The sequence below is a fragment of the Rhodnius prolixus genome, unplaced genomic scaffold (genome assembly GCF_049639745.1).
Source record: "Rhodnius prolixus isolate KJV_2025 unplaced genomic scaffold, Rpr scaffold_21, whole genome shotgun sequence".
Taxonomy (NCBI): domain Eukaryota; kingdom Metazoa; phylum Arthropoda; class Insecta; order Hemiptera; family Reduviidae; genus Rhodnius; species Rhodnius prolixus.
In genome coordinates, this window is record NW_027411606.1 from 712,471 (window position 1) to 730,105 (window position 17,635).

Genomic DNA, 17,635 nt, shown 5'->3' on the forward strand with positions numbered 1-17,635 from the left:
TAATATTAAATCATGACGGCATCATTTACTTTAAATTTAATAATATTTGACGTTAATTACTAGCTCCATTGAAGAAGAAGAAATGGTAAGATAATGAATGAATGTGGCTAAATGGATGCAAGTGATTTAATAAGCCGTGTTAAGTTAATTATAGCCTCACAAAGCTGAGCTGATAGTGATAATTATAATAGCTGTTAAAATCTTAAGGTGAAAAAATAGATACCAGGTCCTCAACATTTCTAGTAGTCAGGTAAATGCTGTACGAATTAAAGAATATCCAAGCATCTGGCGAGCCTAGTAAAGTCGTTATTCTTGATTACTGCAGATACTAGACGAAGGCAGAGATCCACTTGCTCAGTTTGCTATCCGAGCCGTGCTAGAATGCCTGATAAACAGTCCTGAGAAACAGTAGTTAAATGGCGTCAGAAGTATTAATATACCACCCACATATTCTACAGGGTTACTCAAGGGAAATCGTGTATGAATGACAACCTTTGTAAAATGTTTTTACACAGATTGCATGACTTTGTGTTGCTGACTTGCTGGCCTTAAAATTTTTTTTACTTCATGCTTTACACACAGGTCTTGCAAACTTGTCTTTATTGACTTGGCACGAATAGGTGTCTCCATCGAAAGCTATTATGTCCCAGAAGTGCAGGCATTAGCTTTGCTAAATTGTTTTTAGTTAGAACCAATTTTAGTATTGTGGTACTGGGTTCGATTGCCGGTCTTGGGCTTGGATTTTATTCAGTAGTGTAAAAAGAAATTATTATAAATTATGTTAGCTAGTCTCCTCCGTTCTCGAGATTTGCTTGGTAGTTGGAAGTAAATACCGCCTGAATTAAGAGGACATAAAATTAGTTTGAAGATAATAAAGCTGGTGATACTGACTAGTGATTTGAAGAAGGCTTTTATATAGTCGGCTTGCCGCTTGATGAGCTTTAGCTGTGAGGAATCTTCGGCAACTTCTAGATGAATATCAGTAAATAGTTGTGAAGGACACACGAAATTCATCTTACTCTTTTGTAATGTATCTACAAAATAAGCTACACTAGTAAGTACTATTAATATTCCGATAAGTCCTCAACAAAAGTGAACATTCTTTAATTTTATTCTTTGTAATCGGTCTTGCAATGGGTGCCAAGAGCCAGTGGACATATTTGTTTTAAGGTAGACATTAAATCCATTTTTTTTTTTGCTCAAACCAATTCAAAATAATCTACTTGTAAGTTTCCTAATTTTTTTGTCTGCAAATTTTTGTGTGCATATGATATGGCCCTACTTAACTTTTACGTAATTACAGTCATTATCTGAGATATTTATAGCTCAAGTTCAAATTTTGAAATATTTATTTATATTGTGATTAAAGAAAGAGATTTACGACATAACGATAACATGCTTCACTTTTTAAAATGAAAAATTATTATTTTGAGTTTATCTACAGTAGTAGTTTCTTAAATAAATAGAGAAAAACTTAAGTTCTAACTGATCAAATTATTCCTGAAAAAGTACTAGTTGAATTAGTTTCTGATAGTGTCGCTCACGAAGCTTCTAATTTTGATTTTTTTCAAAGATGGTGCAAACGAACCTGATGACCTGGATAGACTACACAATAATGATTTCTATGCTAATGCTGTCTTCTGGTTTTGGTTTTTACCATGGCATTAAGAAGAACAGGACTAGCTCAATAGAAGAATACTTATTTGCCGGAAGGAACCTACCTTTGATACCTCTAATTATGTCCAACATGGCGAGGTAATTATATATTTCAGGATTATAATTTCTCTGATTTATTAGCTGTTGTTGAAGTAAATATTCCCAGTAAAAACAAGAATTGTGATCTTGTAAAATTATAGAAAAAAGGAAATTATATGATCTAGGTAAATAGCAATAAATGTTTTTGACAATGGGTTTGCGTGAAATAAATAATTCAAAAACAGGAATATGCCAAACTTAGTAATTGTTCCCTTCTTTGATCGAAATCCTTTAATGAACTGCAATTTTAATTGATGAGTTTACAGAAATTTTCTTGAAAATAGTTCTTACTGTATATATATATTATTCACTTAAATTAACAATTTTTATTTATTACATATCAAAAATAAAAATTTATTTTTAGGGGGGGTTTCAAGGAGCCTGCGTTTTGAACTCTCGCGCTATAATTTCTCATCAATAAAAGACCGGGAATCTCTTCAGTACTTTACTACTTCTATGTTTATTCTTTAATTTCAGCTCAGTTTCAAGTATAGCAATCGTTGCAGTCTCCAGAGAAACCTATTATTATGGAGCCCAAATACTTTTCTTATCGATTGGACAACTGTTTGGTTTTGTGTGTTTTTATTTCTTTTACGTTCCAGTATTTTATGAATTGAAATACACTTCTTACTTTGAGGTTTGTAAAAGTTTTCTATTTATTCTTTACAACTTGTGTGGCTGGATTGATTTTACAAATCTTAATCTGTTTTCTATTATGAAAATGAATAATTTCGAGCTTCATAATTAAGTTTTAATGATCTGTGCCTTTTTTTTTTTTACTTTGCAGTATCTTGAAAAACGATTCAATAAAGCTATTCGTTTACTAGGATCTGGTGTGTTTATAATATGCCAGGTAACATTTTAAATTATTATTATTATTATTAGAGTTAAAAATATCGAGTAATTGGATGTAGGTCTTCATTTAGAAAAATTAGGATTATGTTTTACTGAAAAAATTTGAAAAAGTTATCATAGAACACTGTTTAACTCTATTATTTTGATTTGTATTATTAAATATTAGCTTGATTATCTTTGACGTTTGATAAATTATAAACTGAATATCGAGGATCAGTCAGAACAAAAGTCATTTTGAGTTTCTTTAAACTAAAAAGAAAAAAAGGATGAGAAAAAAAGAATTAATTTACCGGAACGTCGGTTGAAATTAGTTTATACTTTCTTTGACTAGAAAAGGAAGTTGTTGCGATCATTTAAAGTTTTCTATTTCTAGTTTTTACTGAGAATATATCGGTTGTGAGCCTCCAAAACACAAAAAAATGTTTTTTAGGAAAATTATCTTTTAGTATGTATTCGTGTATAAGGAAAATATCTCAACGATGAAATAAGATAGAAATCTCATTGTAGTTCCAGTACCCCAGTACTTAAAATTCAGTGCTTAAAATAAAAATAAACATTCCATGAGTTGTTTTACAATTATTAAGAATTTTTGTAATTATACAGATTATTCACTCTGTTACAATAATGTACTCAGCATGCATTGCAGTAACTAAAGGTAGCTAACAGAATAAAATCAGAATGTAATAACTAAGTGTAATTTCCAAATTACAATTTTTTTTACTTTTCAGTGATTCCTGTACCTTTCTATCTACTAGCAACAGTACTGTGCAGCATATGTTCCATTTATACATTTCTGGTAACTATTTTTAATATATTTATATATATTCTATTTTTTTTTAATTTTTTGCCTTCAAATTATCTTTTTCAGGGAGGGTTACGAGGTGTAGTATGGTCTGACTTCATACAGGCTCTGTTCATGTATGGCTCAGCGATAACGATAATAGTGATTAGCATTAATAACGTTGGTGGAATAAACCAAGTCCTGGATATTGCCAGAGAAGGAGGAAGGCTTCAATTTCTTAAGTAAAGTATACCTGCCCTTAATTAAATAACCAAGTGTTTTATTGAGCAATTTTGATTTGTAAAGCAACTTCTTAGTCAACATATTTTGATGTATTAAAATTTCTAAAAACAAACTATGATCGCCTTATACAGAAGGTATGTGTCTTATATTCTTTGATTTGATATGTTTTTACTGTGTTCGTGCACGTTTAATTCTCGAATTTACTTCGATTGGACAAATTGCGAAAATCTTGCATTGAAGGTCATTTTTCTCATGAGAACCTCTGGCTCTGTACAAGTTTCATATTATTCTAATAATCTTACTATCCAATTACCTTAGATTTTCCAAAATTTTTGCTTTACTTCTTAGGCTCCTTAAATGAGAAATAATTAGGCTTAATTCTAAACGGATTTCGGTTGGTTCTTCGACCTATTTTGCATTATGTTTTTGGGAATCCTTTTTCGGATAGAAAAGTTTCTTTTCTTGGAAATAAAATCTTGGTAGTCCTGTAATTAGGTTTAAATCCTTGAAAAGACAATAAAGCTCTAACTTTTAACAATTACAACATAATCATGAATAAAATCTTATTTACATTGAGAAGTTTGCTACGAAACTATACCCCTTTTTTTGGAACAACCTTTCTATGGCACAATAGAATGCTATGAAAATCGCTTAATATTTGCTAGGAGTGTAATTAATATAATAAAATGTTTTACAGCTTTGACCCACATCCTTTTTCAAGGCATTCTTCGTGGACATTATGGCTAACTGGTTTGTGTTTGTCATTACAAATTATTTGTACTAATCCAGGCATTATTCAGCGCTGTTTGGCAATATCCACTTATAAAAAAGTAAAAATGTTAGTAACAGATTTTATAGTTATTTCTATTCAATATTTTTCTTTGAATGTAACTTTGGATGAACTTTATTCTGCAATTACATAATGAACAATTAAAAAAAAGTGATGATTTTGGAAATTCCTTCGCTTGGACTAATTTATGAACAAAAGTTTGAAAAGTACACTTTGTTTTTTATCTTTATAAACAATTCTTTTCGCAGAGTAGTTATCAGCAGTGCCATTGCTCATTTTGCGCTTTTTACAACCTGTGTCTTAATTGGATTACTCATATACACGAACTATTACAATTGCGACCCAGTTATGAGCAAGGTATTTTGATTTCAAGAATTCTCGCAAGTTAAAGAGCTATAGAAAAAAACTATTAATATCATTTAAATTTAGATGCATTTGGTATTTATGGATTAGGTGTACTCTACGATCTGACCTACCCAATTTCTAATGATTTTGCGGGCCACACTGGACTGTTTTATCTTCCATGGCACATTAAAAGGAATTTTAAAATCACGTCTAAAATTAATTTAAGCTCATTATCGGAATTTTTTCCAATTGTTTATTTATTTTGTGACTGTAATTATAACAAGCAAAAGAGATGAGAAGGACTGCGCAAATACTCGTACACATTCCCGTGTATATATGTACACGCGCACGTGAACGACGACCATCCAGTGAGGGAAGCTGTTAGTTCGCCAGGTTGGCAAGCTTACGCAGTAACCATCCTAGGAGGTCGGTGTTATGCGTTGAGATGGTCTCATGGCCACCGCCTTTTTAGTCTGCGATGTGGATTTGAAGGAAGTGTTATAGTAGACATGTTATGGATCAGAGAGTTGAAATGACTGCGTAGATGTGAATGGAGTTTTGTGCATCGAGATTGGGCTATTTCAGAGACGAGAGGAATATTTAGATCAGAGTGTATAGTATGATTGGAGACGTAGAAGGGAGCGTTAACTATTGTTCTCAGAATTTTAGATTGTTAAGTTTGAAGTCGGTTGATGTTCAATTTTTTGGCACTAACGTAGAGTTGTATTTCATACGACCATATTGGGGCAAGTAGAGCGATATATAGTGTTCGTTTGTTCGTCAGGGTCAGTTTTAGAACGTTTGCGAGTAGTCTTTTCAACATTTTATACTGGAAATTGAGGTCAGTTCATTTAAGTCTCGTGTAGGGATTCCATGGCGTTTGTCAATTATGTTAATTTAATTTAAAAAAAACACTTAAAACACCCGCATTTGAATTTCTTTCTAAGAGACAAATTAAAATTTGTATAATTAATCTTAGGAAATTCTATTTTTTACTTCCACTTCCATTTCGTGAGAGGAAGAATTGCGATTGCACAGATTTCTGATTAAGCTTTCGCCGAAAATCACGATAATGTCTTGTCATTGAGGTCATGAGACATCATAGGAAAATGAAAACACAAGAGGTTTAGAATATTGCGATTTTACAACTTAAGTTTTATTCCCCAATATTCGTAACTATGAACTTCCTCAAGCGGTCAAAGCTGAAATTCTAGGTTGCGATGGCTCTGGTGATGCACTTTTCCCCAATACATTTATAAATTTACAGTGGCTCAGTATATAATAAAAATTATCATTTGTTAAGTTGATTTTCTGAGGAATGACATGTGGAAGGTGCCGATTTACGGTAACTCGGGAAACACATGTTCGTATCCCTCTATCTTCCTTGCAAGCAAGCATCCCAATACCGCATTACATTAAAGATTTTATCACATCAAAGACACATCATGATGTCTTCAATGAAAAAACTTACAACTTAATTTTTTTTTTTTTAGGAACTGACTGATGCAGATCAATTAGTTACATATCATGTCCTGAAAATAGGAAGCCAAATGCCAGGACTAAGTGGGATATTCCTTGCAGGGATTCTCTCCGCTTCCTTGAGGTGTATTTGTAAATAATATTAAATATCATAATAATAAATGCAACTGGGAAGGGATTAGCTCGGTGGTTATCGTGTACTGGATTCCGACGCGGACACCCCGGGTTCGAATCCAGGAGCTGGTTCTTAGATTGTATCTTCCTAGGAGCTTTTTACAGCTTACTGTTGCTGGTACCGAGAGAACACTGTCCGGAGACCGAAAGTTGTCTGCCAATAACCTCAATTGTTGATGTGCCTTAAATGAAAATAAGTAAATAAAACTTTACACCGCAGTTATTTGACTTTGTTGTGTTAATTAACTTTATGCAGTTTTACAGCTCATTATCTACAACGATGAACAGTTTATCCGGAATTGTTTTTGAAGATTTTATAAAAACATTTGCACCCTTTACTTTAAATAATGCAAGGACCAATCTATGCCTGAAATCAATTGTAGTACTACTTGGTTTAATAGTTAATGCTGGAATTTTCGCCATGAATCCGTCTGGTGGATTATTTCAAGTGAACAAACTTTTTTACTTTAAATTTCATTTATATCAATTTTATAGTTTAATAAAACAATACAGTAATTTATTATTTCAGACGGCCGCAACATTGTCAAGTTTTGGTGGTGGATTAATTATATTCATTATTTCATTTGGTTTGTTTGTACGAAATGCAAACACAAAGGTAATAAAACTAATTGCGTGTAATTAAAAAAAAGAAAAGATAATATTTTGTTCTTTCATTAATGTGAATTTGATTCTCACTAATTTTAGGGAGTGATTGTAGGAGCACTAGTAGGTAGTTCAGTAACATTGTGTATAATAATAGGCAACGTGTGGTCAGTAGCTGCTGGTAAAATAAAATATACACCTAAAATAGTGAGCATAGAAAGTTGTGTCAACAACATATCTCATCCATTTGAAAAGTAATGTAAAAACTTTACTACAAATATCGTAGAAATTATCTTTGTGTATACTTCATTAATAAATAATGTATGTTTCAGTCTGACACAGGGATTTCCACATCATACATCAGTGACATTTGATGAAGACGTCCCTTATTTGTTCAGAATATCTTTTGGTCTGTTCGCACCAATTGGGGTCGTTGTTAGTTTCATTGTCGGTTATTTAATTACGATTTGTACTAAACACAATAAAAATATTGATGAAAATCTTTTAATACCACAAATTCGAAAAAAGATGCATGATTATGATGCTGTAACATGTAAAGTAAATGACATTTAAATATTCTTTACACACACACCTACACATTTACTTATAATATATAATTTTTTATAAACAATTCTCCACATTTTTTATATTTTTCAGTTAATAAATGATAAGCTTCATAATAAAACAAAAATATTTATATTCCCCACAATTTCTTTCTCTCATTAATTTATGGATTTTATTTTTTTGTTACTATGGTACTTACAGCCACGGTATTATCAATAATAATTAAAAACTAAAAAATCCTTTTTCTGGCTAATCCCAACATTTTTTTTAAAATAATTAATGAGTAAAATACGAACTTCACATAATGACTCATACACCATTGTATTGATAACGTCTTAATATGAATTAACACGTTATTTAAAATGATAATAATAATAATATAATAATTATGATAATAATAATTATTATTATTATATTTCCTGCTTCCGTTACTCCTAAATTTTAAATTTTACTACAATTGTTTGCAAAATTCATTCAAATAAACGGATATTAAAAAAGTTTCTTTAAAGAGGAGAAGAAGCTTACAAAGAACGAGCTTTCCTTAAGCAGTTTCTTCTCAAGACTTTACAAAGTTGGAAGTACATCGTATTCTTAAATTCAAGTCACGGATGCCAGGAGCAATCTCAATGCAATGCTAACTTTCAATGCAGTTTTTATCAGCTCGCAATATGTCATCTAGAAACTTCAATAAAGAAAAAAAATTAATATATCTCAACCTTGAGAAGGACATAAATCTCATAAGCTTTATTGAACAATTATTAGATGGAAAATGTTTAACTATAAATTCTTCCGGAGTTTTTTTTAAATTGTCATAAATGAACCAAAACACAAATTTTGTTACATGAAAAGTTATTCTGCAGATTAAAATCGCCGTCTAGCATCAGAAGGCGCAAATTTACCCTCTAGTAAAGGTCTTCCCCTTTGACCAGGATTCTTCAATTGTAGAAGGAGCTGAAGATGAATACAATGTGTGCGATTATTATATAGGATTATAGGATATAGTATAGGATTATTTCTTAAATTCACCTATCTAAGGCACTGTACTAACCGACTTTTACAGAGAGGCAGAAATCATGTCCAAACTACTGAGTTAAGTGAGAGAGATAGTCCAAGAGACGGATTGAAAATTGCCAAAAGAATTTACAATTTGATATCTGCTGAAAAAGTAGTGACATGATTTGATAAATAGCCCAGCGAAGTTCTTTCAGTTTTACTTAGTGGGTAGCTGCTTAGGTTATGAGCAGAAGTCCTTTCATAGCCCTCCTTGAGACAGATCAAAAAAAAACCATCTGGCATTTAGGATATTTTTTTTAAGTTAAGTAGTTAGCAAAGAAGCTATAAAACTTTTAAGGAACTCAAAATTCCAAACTTCAAAACTGCTGATGATATGTAACGTGTTATGTGGATTGTCTAATTAAATAAGTTCTGTTTTTTACAAAAGGAAGATATTTTTCAACAAATTGGCGTGTTTAATTCTAGCTGAATGCAATAGAGTTCAGGGAAATCGCAAATAGGTAAGAAACAGTTCAAAATTAATGACGTCCTCTTATAAATCAATTTTTCCTAGTTCTTATTAGTTTAAAGAAGGCATGAAGGTATCCGAGTAGCGAGAGGAACGTCTCGAAATGCTGAAATGTATTGTGGAACTGGGTTCGATTGCCGGTCTTGGTCTTGGAATTTATTCAGTAGTGTAAAAAGAATTTATTAGTAAATCACAAGATTTGCTTGGTAGTTGGATGTAAAGCCAGCCTGAAATAATTGGACGTAATATTCGTTTGAAGATAATAAAGCTGGTGATACTGACTAGTGATTTGAAGAAGGCTTTTATATGGTCGACTTGTCGCTTGATGAGCTTTAGCTGTGAGGAATCTTCGGCAACTTCTAGATGAATATCAGTATATAGTTGAGGGGGACCCACGAAATTCACCTTAATGCTTTGTAATGAATCTACAAAATAAGCTTTACTACTAAATATTCCGATGAATCCTCAACAAAAGTGAACTTCCTTTTATTAATTTTTTTTAATAGGTTTTGCAATGGGTGCCAAGAGCCAGTGGAGCGATTTGTTTTAAGGTAGACATTAAATCTTTTTCTTTTTTGGCAAATTTTTGTGTGCATATGATATAGCTCTACTTATCTGTTTCGTAATTACAGTTTTATCTGAAATATTTATAGCTCCCGTTCAAATTTTGAAATATTTATATTGTGATTAAAAAAAAAAAAAGGTTTACGACAATGATAACATGCTTCACTTTTTAAAATGAAATAATTTCTCATTTATCCATTTGAATTTATCCACGGCAGCATTCTAAACACAGATAAGAAGTTAGATTTCTTACTGATCATGCATTTATTCCTGAAGAAGTACTTTTATTGAATTAGTTTCTGACAGTGTCACTCACGAAGCTTCTAATTTTACTATTTTTCAAAGATGGGACCAATGAACCAGATGACCTGGATAGACTACACAATAATGATTTCTATGCTAATGCTGTCATCTGGTTTTGGTTTTTACCATGGCATTAAGAAGAACAGGACTAGCTCAATAGAAGAATACTTATTTGCCGGGAGGAACCTACCTTTGATACCTCTAATTATGTCCAACATGGCTAGGTAATAACTAAATATTTTAGGATTATAATTTCTCTGATTTATTAGCTGTTGCTGAAGTAAATATTCCCAGTAAAAACAAAAATTGTGTTCTCGTAAAATTATCGAAATTGGGAAATTATATGATCTAGGTAAATAGTAAATGTTTTTGACAATGGGTTTGCGTGAAATAAATAATTCAAAAACAGGAAAATGCCAAACTTAGTAATTGTTCCCTTCTTTGAACGAAATCCTTTAATGAACTGCAATTTTAATTGATGAGTTTACAGAAATTTCCTTGAAAATGGTTCTTACTGTATATATATATTATTCACTTACTTAGATTAACCATTTTTATTTAAACATATCCAAAATAAAATATTATTTTTAGGGGGTTTCAAGGAGCCTGCGTTTTGAACTCTCGCGCTATAATTTTTCTCATCAGTAAAAGACCGGGAAACTCTTCAGTACTTTACTACTTCCATGTTTATTCTTTAATTTCAGCTCAGTTTCAAGCATAGCAATCGTTGCAGTCTCCACAGAAACCTATTATTATGGAGGCCAAATAATTTTTTTTTCAATTGGACAACTGTTTGGTTTTGTGTGTTTTTATTTCTTTTACGTTCCAGTATTTTATGAATTGAAATACACTTCTTATTTTGAGGTTTGTAAGCTTTTTCTATTTATTCTTTACAACTTGTGCGGCTGGATTCATTTTACAGATCTTAATCTGTTGTCTATTATGAAAATGAACTTTTTACTTGTTTCATAATTAAGTTTTAATGATCTGTGCTCTTTTTTTTTTACTTTTTAGTATCTTGAAAAACGATTCAATAGAGCTATTCGTTTACTAGGATCTGGTGTGTTTATAATATGCCAGGTAAAATTTTAAATTATTATTATTATTGTTATTAATATTATTATTATTACAGTAAAAATTTTGAGAAATTGGAAGGAGGTCTTCTTTTAGCAAAATTGGGATTATGTTTTATAGAAAATAAACATTCTATGAGTTGTTTTAGAATTATTAAGAATTTTTTTCAGATCATTCTCTCTGTTACAATAATGTACTCATCTTGCATTGCAGTGACTAAAGGTAGCTAACAGAATAAAATCAGAATGTAATAACTAAGTGTAACTTTCAAATTAGAATTTTCTTTACTTTTCAGTGATTCCTGTACCTTTCTATCTACTAGCAACAGTACTGTGCAGCATATGTTCCATTTATACATTTCTGGTAACTACTTATAATATATTTATATATATTCTATTTTTTTATTTATTTTTTGCCTTCAATTTATCTTTTTCAGGGAGGATTACGAGGTGTAGTATGGTCCGATTTCATTCAGGCTCTGTTCATGTATGGCTCAGCGATAACGATAATAGTGATTAGCATTAATAACGTTGGTGGAATAAACCAAGTCCTGGATATTGCCAGAGAAGGAGGAAGGCTTCAATTTCTTAAGTAAAGTATACCTGCCCTTACTTAAATAACCAAGTGTTTTATTGAGCAATTTTGATTTGTAAAGCAACTTCTTAGTCAACATATTTTGATGTATTAAAATTTCTAGAAACAAACTATGATCGCTTTGTACAGTAGGTATGTGTCTTCTATTCTTTGATTTGATATGTTTTTACTAAGTTAGTGCACATTTACAATTCGAATTTACTTCGAAAGGACATATGCGGTCTCTAAGCACGATTATTTATTTATTTTAACAGGTCTTTCTGTGTGTACTCAGCATAACCCAAAGTTCAGATTTAATCTTTTGTTAGGGTGCCACAAGAGTAAGCGACTAAGATATGATATTGGTCTAAATCTCACAACAAGAAGTGAAGCACTATATAGTCAATAAACTATGACATCTCTTATGTCTACGATGCCAAGGAATTCAGTTGTAGAAGAGGAAATAATCAACCTTCGCCATTATTCAAAACTTTGGTTATTAATGGAATAAGGAGACATTTTCATACAATCCTCTTAAATTTGTAGATTATGGCTGAAAATGATGACTGACATTATTATTGAGGCTGTATTTAATTTTGCTAATTTTATGCATTAATTTCTGGGTCTCTCAGAACATCGCAAATTAATTACAAGTGGCCAACAATCAACTTTAATTCCACTGAAGATGTAGCCTCCATAGTTATCCTAAGATTATCTCTTTATGCAAAAGTGACAGAATTCTTGACGAAAATCTTGCATTGAAGGACATTTTTCTCATAAGAACCTCTGGTTCAGTAAAAATTTCATATTATTTTAATAATCTTACTATCCAATTACCTTAGATTTTCCAAGATTTTTGCTTTACTTAGGACCCTTAAATGAGAAATAATTAGGCTTAATTCTAAACGGATTTCGGTTAGTTTTTTGACCTTTTTTGCATTATGTTTTTTGTCAACCTTTTTCGGATAAAAAAGTTTCTTTTCTCGGAAAGAAATCTTGGTAGTCCTGTAATTAGGTTGGAATCCCTGAAGAGAAAATAAAGTTCTAACTTTTAACAACTACAGCTATGAATAAAATCTTATTTATATTGAGATGTTTGCCACGAAACTATACCCCTTTTATTGGAACGGCCTTTCTATGGCACAATACAATGCTATGAAAATCGCTTAATATTTGCTAGGAGTATAATTAATATAACAAAATGTTTTACAGCTTTGATCCACATCCTTTTTCAAGGCATTCTTCGTGGACATTATGGCTAGCTGGTTTGTGTTTGTCATTACAAATTATTTGTACTAATCCAGGCATTATTCAGCGCTGTTTGGCAATATCCACTTATAAAAAAGTAAAAATGTTAGTAACAGATTTTATAGTTATTTCTATTCAATATTTTTCTTTGAATGTAACCTTTGAATGAACTTTGTTCTGCAATTACATAATGAACAATTCAAAAAAAAATGTGAGGATCTAGGAAATTCCTTCGCTTGGACTAATTTAAGAACAAAACTTTGAAAAATACACTTAGTTTTTCCATTTTTATAAACAATTTTTTTCACAGAGTAGTTATCAGCAGTGCCGTTGCTCATTTTGCGCTTTTTGCAACCTGTGTCTTAATTGGATTACTCATATACACGAACTATTACAATTGCGACCCAGTTACGAGCAAGGTATTTTGATTTTAAGAATTCTCGCAAGTTAAAGAGCTATAGAAAAAAACTATTAATATCAATTAAATTTAGATGCGTTTGGTATTGTGGATTTGGTGTACTTTACGATCTGACCTACCCAACCTCTAATGATTTTGCGGGCCACAATGTGAACTGTTTTATCTTACATGGGATATTAAAAGGAATTTTAAAATCACGTCTAAAATTAATTTAAGCTCATTATCTGAATTTAATAATAATAAAAGACATTAAACAGCAGTATTTGAATTTCTTTCTATGAGACAAATTAAAATTTGTATAATTATACTACTTTTATTTACTCTTCCATTTCGCGAGAGGAAGAATTGCGATCACACAGATTTCTGATTCAGCTTTCTCTAAAAAACACAACCTGAGGTCATGAGACATCATTCAAAAATGAAAATCAGATGAGGTTCCGAATAAAGTATTTTGCCTGTAAAACGTAAGGTGGCCCAACCTTACCGCAAACTTTTGACCACGATGTCAAAAACGGAATCACTTATGAGGTCAACATGCCCTTGTAAGAGATATTGACATCAGCGTCTTACCTCTTCTGCCGTTCAGCTTTAGTGATTGACATCTTAGATTTAAAAGGAATTGTTGCAGTTTGGTGTAATGCTGCCAGCGATTTTGTATGATGTCAAATTCATTGCTACCATGCCAGCGCCAATTTGGCGTTCTATTCCTAGATGCTCCGTTTGGCTACCATTGCTTAAAGATTAGCACAGTTTTATATTCTCAATTCTGGGTTTCAATGGCTCTGGTGATGCACTATTCCTCACTACATCTATAATTTTATGGTGGCTAGTATATAATAAAAATTATCATTTGTTAAATTGATTTTCTGAGAAATGATTCCTAGCAGATGCCGGTAACTCTGGAAACACATGTTCGTATCCCTCTATCTTCCTTGCAAGCAAGCATCCCAATACCGCACTACATTAAAGATTTTATCACATCAAAGACACATCATGATGTCTTCAATGAAAAAACTTACAACTTAATTTTTTTTTTTTAGGAACTGACTGATGCAGATCAATTAGTTACACATCATGTCCTGAAAATAGGAAGCCAAATGCCAGGACTAAGTGGGATATTTCTTGCAGGGATTCTCTCCGCTTCTTTGAGGTGTATTTGTAAATAATGTTAAATATCATAATTATAAATAAAACATGGTTGGGATTAGCTCAGTTCCTAGGAGCTTCTTACAGCCTACTGTTGCTTGTACCGAGAGAATACTGTCTGGAGACCGAAAGTTGTCTGATCTCCGGGTGCCAATTCCTTAATTGTTGATGTGCCTTAAAAGAAAATAAGTAAATAAAACATTACACCGTAGTTATTGACTTTGTTGTGTTAATTAACCTTATGCAATTTTACAGCTCATTATCTACAACGATGAACAGTTTATCCGGAATTATTTTTGAAGATTTTATAAAAACATTTGCACCCTTTACTTTAAATAATGCAAGGACCAATCTATGCCTGAAATCAATTGTAGTACTACTTGGTTTAATAGTTAATGCTGGAATTTTCGCCATGAATCCGTCTGGTGGATTATTTCAAGTGAACAAACTTTTTTACTTTAAATTTCATTTATATCAATTTTATAGTTTAATAAAACAATACAGTAATTTATTATTTCAGACGGCCGCAACATTAACAAGTATTGGTGGTGGATTAATTATATTTATTATTTCTTTTGGTTTGTTTGTACGAAATGCTAACATAAAGGTAATAAAATTAATTGCATGTAATTATAAAAAACATGTAATTTTACATTTTGCTTTTTAAGCTGCGTAGCTTATTCCATATTGAAAAACAAGTTTTTTATCAATTTAACTTCAGTTCATTAAAGTGTATTTGATTCTCATTAATTTTAGGGAGTGATTGTAGGAGCACTAGTAGGTAGTTCAGTAACATTGTGTATATTAATAGGCAACGTGTGGTCAGTAGCTGCTGGTAAAATAAAATATACACCTAAAATAGTGAGCATAGAAGGTTGTGTCAACAACATATCTCATCCATTTGAAAAGTAATGTAAAAACTTTACTACAAATATCGTAGAAATTATCTTTGTGTATACTTCATTAATAAATAATGTATGTTTCAGTCTGACACAGGGATTTCCACATCATACATCAGTGACATTTGATGAAGACGTCCCTTATCTGTTCAGAATATCTTTTAGTCTGTTCGCACCAATTGGGGTCGTTGTTAGTTTCATTGTCGGTTATTTAATTACGATTTGTACTAAACACAATAAAAATATTGATGAAAATCTTTTAATACCACAAATTCGAAAAAAGATGCATGATTATGATGCTGTAACATGTAAAGTAAATGATATTTAAATATTCTTTACACACAAACCTACACATTTATTTATAATATATAATTTTTTATAAACAATTCTTCACATTTTTTATATTTTTCAATTAATAAATGATAAGCTTCATAATAAAATAAAAATATTTAGGTATATTCTGTCAGTTTTTATTAAAAAAATATTATGTTATTACTAAATACAAAAAATGAATATCAGAGCATCAGTACTTTGCGAAAATAGCCCAGTACTTCACTTAAGTAAACAGTAAGTAAAGTAATTGCCTATTTTTTCAAGGCCGGCTTTACGTCCAACTACCAATTAGGTGTCGTGGACGATGGCGACTAGCAAACGTACTTTACTGTAAATTTCTTTTATTAACCATTAAATAAAATCCAAGGCCTAAGACTGGGAATCGAACCCAGTACCACAATACATATTAGCTTCGCAGGTCTCGCTTCTAACCGCTCTGCTGTGTACTTCACTTAATACTTCTTAAAAAGGATTATTCCTCTCTGGAAGAAAGAAGAAAGAAAAAATGAATCTAATAATATTTGTATTTTAGGGAATATAGAAATAAATGATTCTAATAGGGAAATTTAAAGTCTTAAGCGAAGAATAAAAGATTTTAAATTCTAATATTCTACGCATAAAAAAATTAATTGATGAATGGATGTTAAAAGAAGTTTCTGTGTAAAGAGGAGAAGAAGCTTACAAAGAAGGAGCTTGCCTTAAACAGTTTCTTCTCAAGACTTTACAAAGTTGGAAGTAAATCGTATTCTTTTATTCAAGTCACGGATGCCAGGAGCATTTTCAGTGCAATGCTAACTTGTGATGCAGTTTTTATCAGCTCGCAATATGTCATCTAGAAACTTCAATAAGGAATAAATTTAATACATCTTAGCCTTGAGGTCATAAATATCATAAGCTTTATTGAACAATTATTAGATGGAAAATGTTTAACTATAAATTCTTCGGGATTTTTTTTTAATTGTCATAACGGAACCGAAACTCAAATTTTGTTGTAAGAAAACAGTTATTCTGCAGATTAAAAACGCCGTCTTGCAGCAGAAGGCGCAAATTTACCCTCTAGAAAATGTCTTCCCCTTTAACTAGGATTCTGCAATTGAAGAAGGAGCTGAAGATGAATGTGTGCGTAAGACATTATTTCCTACATTCACCTATCTAAGGCACTGTACTAATCGACTTTTACAGAGGCAGAAATCAAGTCCAAACTACTGAGTTAAGTGAGAAAGATAGTCCAAGAGACGGAGGGTCTCCCATTTTAAATACTACCAAAAGAAATTGCATTTTGAAACCTGCTTAAGAAGTAGTGCCATGATTTGATGAATAAACTAGGGAAGTCCTTTCAGTTATACTTAGTGGGTAACTGCTTAGGTTATGAGCAGAAGTCCCTTCCTAGCCCAGTTGGCAAAGTGCTATATAACTTTTAAGGTCCGTTACGGACAACATATCTTTGCTCGTAATTAAAGTGTTATCTAAAATACTTTTAACTCAAGTTTAAATGTTGAAATATTTATTATTTAAGCTACATAAATAAGAAGTAGATTCGAAATAATGATAAAATCTATCATTGAATATACAGAAAATTTATTTGAAGTTTGTCCTTTTAAGGTAATTTATTTACGGTATTTATTTATTTAGAATAGCTATACCACTTCCTAAAAGGAAACCCAGAACTTCAGACATCAAACTTTAACCTCAAGAAGTTTTAGATACAACGTCAGTTGTTTTTATCATTTATTTTATCAAACTTATTTGTACGAATAATAATGCGTCAGTGCTGACTATAAAAATTATTAATTTGTTTTTTCAATTATTTACAGGAGTGGCAAAAAGGTGGGCGACACAAGAGCTATAGAATCCTAGAACCTAACTTCTCTATTACCAGTTTTACAGTACTTAACTTCTTAAGGAAGTGATTTTTTTAAATATTAAAGTTGTGCAATAAGTAAAACTTTATTTGACAATTTTGCCT

At 31.4% G+C, this 17,635-nt stretch overlaps 2 protein-coding genes across 3 annotated transcripts; both read left to right on the forward strand.

Moving 5' to 3' along the window:
- The first annotated feature begins 1,462 nt into the window (after window positions 1-1,462).
- LOC141455048 (sodium-coupled monocarboxylate transporter 2-like) lies at window positions 1,463-7,747 on the forward strand. Its single transcript, XM_074129869.1, has 13 exons — window positions 1,463-1,755; window positions 2,233-2,392; window positions 2,543-2,608; window positions 3,214-3,265; window positions 3,339-3,406; window positions 3,479-3,633; window positions 4,332-4,472; window positions 4,673-4,781; window positions 6,263-6,372; window positions 6,687-6,870; window positions 6,952-7,038; window positions 7,128-7,279; window positions 7,358-7,747. The coding sequence occupies exons 1-13, from the start codon at window positions 1,574-1,576 to the stop codon at window positions 7,596-7,598; spliced, it is 1,707 nt and encodes a 568-aa protein (XP_073985970.1). The 5' UTR covers window positions 1,463-1,573; the 3' UTR covers window positions 7,599-7,747.
- A 2,043-nt stretch (window positions 7,748-9,790) lies between these two features.
- On the forward strand, window positions 9,791-15,792 carry LOC141455053 (sodium-coupled monocarboxylate transporter 2-like). 2 transcript variants are annotated; one of them, XM_074129876.1, is made up of 14 exons: window positions 9,791-9,914; window positions 10,021-10,202; window positions 10,683-10,842; window positions 10,993-11,058; window positions 11,223-11,274; window positions 11,348-11,415; window positions 11,489-11,643; window positions 12,838-12,978; window positions 13,184-13,292; window positions 14,332-14,441; window positions 14,693-14,876; window positions 14,958-15,044; window positions 15,194-15,345; window positions 15,424-15,792. In XM_074129876.1, the coding sequence occupies exons 2-14, from the start codon at window positions 10,021-10,023 to the stop codon at window positions 15,662-15,664; spliced, it is 1,707 nt and encodes a 568-aa protein (XP_073985977.1). In that variant the 5' UTR covers window positions 9,791-9,914; the 3' UTR covers window positions 15,665-15,792. The 2 variants fall into 2 exon arrangements, with proteins under 2 accessions (XP_073985977.1, XP_073985978.1); XM_074129877.1 differs by lacking the exons at window positions 9,791-9,914; window positions 10,021-10,202; window positions 10,683-10,842; window positions 11,223-11,274 and having other exon boundaries at window positions 10,987-11,058.
- Window positions 15,793-17,635: the final 1,843 nt, after the last annotated feature.

Bases quoted from the DNA above. Each gene is read 5' to 3' on its own strand.
- LOC141455048 (XM_074129869.1), top strand. From the start codon at position 1,574: ATGGTGCAAACGAACCTGATGACCTGGATAGACTACACAATAATGATT. The intron at 3,266-3,338 runs GTAGCTAACAGA...TTTACTTTTCAG, and splicing joins ATGCATTGCAGTAACTAAAG to TGATTCCTGTACCTTTCTAT. The intron at 6,871-6,951 runs GTGAACAAACTT...TTATTATTTCAG, and splicing joins CGTCTGGTGGATTATTTCAA to ACGGCCGCAACATTGTCAAG.
- LOC141455053 (XM_074129876.1), top strand. From the start codon at position 10,021: ATGGGACCAATGAACCAGATGACCTGGATAGACTACACAATAATGATT. The intron at 10,843-10,992 runs GTTTGTAAGCTT...TTTACTTTTTAG, and splicing joins AATACACTTCTTATTTTGAG to TATCTTGAAAAACGATTCAA. The intron at 15,045-15,193 runs GTAATAAAATTA...CATTAATTTTAG, and splicing joins TACGAAATGCTAACATAAAG to GGAGTGATTGTAGGAGCACT.